The sequence below is a fragment of the Cupressus sempervirens genome, chromosome 5, assembly GCF_028749045.1.
Source record: "Cupressus sempervirens isolate cs-2001-9-10 chromosome 5, ASM2874904v1, whole genome shotgun sequence".
In the NCBI taxonomy this organism is placed as follows: Eukaryota; Viridiplantae; Streptophyta; class Pinopsida; order Cupressales; family Cupressaceae; genus Cupressus; species Cupressus sempervirens.
This window is the reverse complement of record NC_143122.1, coordinates 862,144,285-862,149,380: the sequence shown is the minus strand read 5'-3', so window position 1 is coordinate 862,149,380 and position 5,096 is coordinate 862,144,285. Positions and strand designations below refer to the sequence as shown.

The window sequence follows — 5,096 nt, the reverse complement described above, 5'->3', positions numbered from 1 at the left end:
ATTTTTGTGGAGAACTCGATAGGAAGGAAGAAAAAGGTTCTTTGGTTAGAAAATGGTGGTGAGTACAAAGGAAACATCTTCTAGGAGTTTTGTACCAGGGAAGGAATCAAGATAGAGTTGATTGTTTCTTACAATCCATAGTAGAATGGAGTTACTAAGAGGAAGAATTGTTCTATATCACAGGTAACTAGAGCTATGCTACATGACCAAGACATGGCCCCTTATGGGCAGAGGCATATAGTACAACAATTTACAATCAGAATAGGGTTCCACACAAGGTGCTAGGGAAGATGACACTAGAGGAAGCTTTCATAGGGAAGAAGCTAGATGTTGGTCACCTTAGAATATTTGAGAGTTTGGCATATCGTCATATTCAAAATGGTACATGTACAAAGTTAGATCAAACTATAGAGAGAGGGCACCCTTTTGGGTATAGTGAAACCTCAATGGCATATAGGATTTTTATCCTTGGGACTAGGAGATTTATTATCAAACATGATGCCAAGTTCATGGAGGACAAAGCATTTAGGAGGTCCAAAGGTTTTCCAATAGATGATTAGAGTGAGAAGCCAACATAAGCTTGAAGGCCAAATCAAGTGCAACAAAGCTCAAGTATAGTTACTAGTACAAGTGTAGGCTCAGGTAGTGATGGGTCACTAAATATGGAGCAACTGGTGCAACAAGAAATGCATCAAGGAGACATATAGTTTGATATTTCATCCTCTATAGTTGGCGGTAGGAACCTCGATGTTCTAGATATACAAAGGGATACTTAAGAGTTTGTGGGAGCTCCTAAGAAGTGTACTAGACAATAGAGACAACCAGCCAAGTTCAATGACTATTTGGCATTAGTGAGTTGGTAGAAAGTGAGCCTTCTAGCGATCAGGTGGCTACAAAGCATTAGGTATGGTGAGACGCTATGGCTGAAGAATATTCCTCAATAATGCAGAATGATGTGTAGGAGGTAGTGCCTAGACCAATGATAGGGCAATAGTTGGTTCATGTTGGATCCATGAGATAAAGCATGGTGGAGATGGTAGCATCAAGAAATAAAAGGCAAGGTTCGTGGAAAAGGGGTTCTCTTAGAAGGAGGGAATAGACTATGAGGAGATATTTTCTCCAGTGGCCAAGTATACTTCTATATGAGTTGTAATCTCATTTGCAACATGCATGTGATGGAAAATCCATCAAATGTATGTCAAGATAGGATTTCTTAATGGTGAGTTGAACAAGGAGGTATACATAGAGAAACCAGAAGGCTTTGTAGCACACAACAAAGAGAGTCATGTGCGCAAATTTAAGAGAGCATTGTATGGACTCAAGAAGGCTCCCAAAGGGGATGGCTTAAATATCACACACTAAGCTTCATTCCATGACTAAAAGAGTTAAATTACTCAAAGTTGACTTACTTATTTCAAGCTTAATTTTCTCCTTAGTGTGTAATGTTTAAGGATGGCCCTCCCACAATATGGTATGAGCGCATTGCAACATACTTGTAAGAAATGAGCTTTGTGAAGAGTGGATGCTAACCTCTATTACTTGGTGGTTGATCAGTGACTGCATTAAGATTTTTCATAGACACCACAGAAGTATTGTGTTAGTCCTCGGAGAAAGCTTGCAGCCAGGATGACAGAATTTTGGCAAGAAATGAGGGTTTAAATATTATTAAAACTGATGCTTCCCTTTTATCTTCTGCTAACACGCTGCTAACCGTGCAACTTACTGACAATGACATAGTTTCCTGGGTGTTCTCTTGCATTGGGGTGTGTAAATACCTTTGCCCACTATCTGCAACACCAACAAAAGTCGCCGAAATAAAATTGTTTGAAAAATTATAACTTCTTGACATCACATTAAGAAAATAGATCCATGTATAAGTTTCTTACAGTTTTATTGGTTCAGAGGACTAGTCCTCCAATAGAGTTCCATGGCAGAAGCTAATAATTACGCCTAAGAATATTTGATATCTAACAACTGCCTTCCCTACTTTAGGCAATTCTATAGTATTTTAAATTTAATTGTTTGGACTTATGGGGATTATTTATAGGATGATAATATAAGTCGATGGCTGGTGGAAATATATAAAAACAAAAAGGTGCAGCTTCGAAAACATGGTGGATATGTACAACCAGCAAAGGACAAGGCGTTTATGATTAAAGCAAAACAGAAAGGAGAGTCGATGGCGGTACTACTATAAGATAGTGCATTTGCTGTTTTCACTTTGCAAGTTTTCAGGCAGCTGGGTATAAAAAGCAGCCAAAACCACGCGGATTGACAGGGAACACAATGTTGCACGATGTAGGTGTAACGTATCAGCGGCTGAAGGAATGCGAAATGCATACTATAAAAGGCGAGGATGTGGGAAGCAGAAACAACACCAAATGAAGCATAGGACCTGTGTCAAATCATAATAATAATGATGACTACAAGTGGAAAATCTTTGATTGCTGTAATTTGCATTGTGGTCGTGGTGGTGCTGAGTGCTGGCCAAACTTCAGCAGAGGTGGTGAGATGCAGAAATCGGAGATTCCCACTGTGTTTTGGACGGATACTTTCCTGTCCAGAACAGTGCGAGGAAACCTGCCAGGTGGACTGCCAAACATGCAAGGAAGTGTGCAGTAAGTGTGACCATATGAATTTTTATGTGTAGGTATTACTGTTTATAAGGTTTTCTGTCGGATTAAGAAAATAATGTTGTGACTTGTTGCAGGCTGTGATAAGCCAGGCGGTGTATGCCAGGATCCTCGCTTCATTGGAGGAGATGGCATCATGTTCTATTTTCACGGGAGGAAAGAGCAGCACTTCTGTTTGGTTTCTGACTTGGACCTTCACATCAATGCTCACTTCATCGGAAAGAGGGGAGAGGGAATGGGAAGAGACTTCACGTGGGTCAAGTCCATCGGAGTTATTTTCCATGGAACTCACCACCTCTTCCTCGGAGCGAAGAAGGTTGCCACGTGGGACGATTCCGTCGACCAGCTGATTATTGCTGTGGATGGCAAATCCATTCTGCTTCCCCATGAGGAGGGAGCTTCTCTATCTTTGTCCCCTTTGAGAATGAATCTCACCCGCCAAAACCCTAACAACGAGGTGAATGTTGAAGTGGAGGGCATGTTTAAGATCACTGCCCGGGTTGTTCCCATCAGTCCAGAGGAATCTCAGGTGCACAAGTACGGTATTACCTCTGATGATTGTTTTGCGCATCTGGAGCTGAGCTTCAAGTTCTACTCACTCAGCCCCCACGTGGCCGGAGTTCTTGGGCAGACATACGCAGAAGACTACAGAAGCCCCATCAATGTGGGGCTGCCAATGCCAGTGATGGGAGGTGAAGCCAACTATCTGAGCAGCAATCTGTTCAGCACTGACTGCAAAGTTTCTCGATTCCGCGAAGCAGGAGAAGAAGAGAAGAAGAAGCACTTCTCCATCGTCGACCTCAACTGTGCTGGTCAACCGGGTGGTAGTGGCATTGTCTGCCGCAGGTAGAGATATCGATACATACACAAACTCATCATGCTTCAAGAAATAAACTACTCACCACCGATCATAAGCTTTCAATAATGCCGACCTCTGGCAATCATGAATATCCATTGATAACAATCATTATGACCAGTGTATTCTGGCATATTAATTATGTTGTGTTTAGTCAACTGATTTTGCGTTCTCCTTCTTTTCTCCTCCTTTCTTGTTCAATTTCAATATTCATAAAATACATGTGATGGAGAAGATTTTTGGAATGTACGCAAATGGCTAAATCGAATCATCAACGCTGGTAAAATTCAATTATTATAAAAAAAATTGGGCTATAAAGGTAAAAAGACTACGTTCAAATCGACTATTTAGTTTCTCCACAAAGATTAGCTAGATATCACTAATTTTATTTTTTTTCCCTTAAAAATCAGTAGTATAAATTCATTTTTCCTCAGAATCTTATATCTTGCAGCAAATGAGTTGTACAGTAGAGAAATATTTCTTTCAGATAGAGAAGATGCCACAATCTAACAAGATTAGAATAAGGTATATTACGTCAAAAAAGGCTCTCTTGTAATTGTTTGATCATAATTATTCGCCTTATCAGCTATCTTGGAACTCTAAAAGTGTTGACTAATACGTGACTTTTCCTAACTATCTCTGAATGATAGAATCTTCTCTAGAATGAGATTCCATAAACTAGAAAAAATAGTCATATTGCCTTGCCTTGTGTACTCGCTAGTTTAGCTTTGAAGAATACCAATCAGCTTCTCCTACATTGGTTTTGTTTAAGTAATGAGTGCTGGACTTGGCTACAATGCATTATAAGTTGGAAGGTTATCGACCAGATTCATTATTTAAAAATATTCTTTAGTGGTCTTTCCTTTTTAAAGATTCAATGTATTCTTTTCTATAGTAATTAACATTTTAACCTTCTAAAAAATTCTAATAAATGGAAAATTAATTTAAAAACAAATAAAATATTTAAGGAAAAAATTTAGTTTGTTGAAAAACTTATTAGCAAATTAAGGGATGCTACACTAATAGGTAATGTCACATTTGTTTAAAAACTAAAAGTTTTGAAAGAGAATTTTCATCGTGATATTACCTTAATAAAACAAAAATGGATGTTGATTGACCTCCCTGCATCGAATGATGGTACAATAAAGAAAGGTGTAGAAATGTACATTGAAGAAATGAAATTGTGTAATGGGCTAGTTACTCCACACCTAGACAATTTATAATATATGTGGCTTCTTAGGGAAAGGTAGCGAAGTTAGGTGCACTTTTTGTTCCTTAATATTCTAAATTGTAAGATCACTGGGGCAACATGTATGAAACATCCTCAAGCTACTAATAGTGACAAAAGGAATGATTTGAAGACCTAGGACCAGAGGCACACCTAACTATCCAGCCACCTTGTTGAGCAAACACAATGAAAGAAAACAACATAGAGAACAACACTAAAGAGAGAAAGAACAATAAACACTTTTAGCGATTCATCCAATTATGAGAATAAATGGTTAGTTGTGAGGCCTTCTAAGTTACGACCAAATATAAAATACAAATACAAATCCATGATCTAGATTAAAATTCACTCTTCCAGAAACATTTGTTCTTCATTGTCT

At 38.6% G+C, this 5,096-nt stretch overlaps 1 protein-coding gene across 1 annotated transcript; it reads left to right on the top strand.

Annotated features, from left to right (window-relative positions):
- Nucleotides 1-2,419: 2,419 nt before the first annotated feature.
- LOC149558642 (uncharacterized) lies at nt 2,420-3,483 on the top strand. Its single transcript, XM_089830982.1, has 2 exons — nt 2,420-2,618; nt 2,711-3,483. Exons 1-2 carry the CDS (start codon nt 2,420-2,422, stop codon nt 3,481-3,483), a joined length of 972 nt encoding a protein of 323 aa, XP_089687108.1.
- The last annotated feature ends 1,613 nt before the right edge of the window (nt 3,484-5,096 follow it).

What these genes read in the sequence shown, in the direction of transcription:
- LOC149558642 (XM_089830982.1), top strand. Translation starts at nt 2,420, where the DNA reads ATGACTACAAGTGGAAAATCTTTGATTGCTGTAATTTGCATTGTGGTC. An exon ending in AACATGCAAGGAAGTGTGCA is followed by an intron (nt 2,619 to 2,710) that starts GTAAGTGTGACC and finishes GACTTGTTGCAG; the next exon opens with GCTGTGATAAGCCAGGCGGT.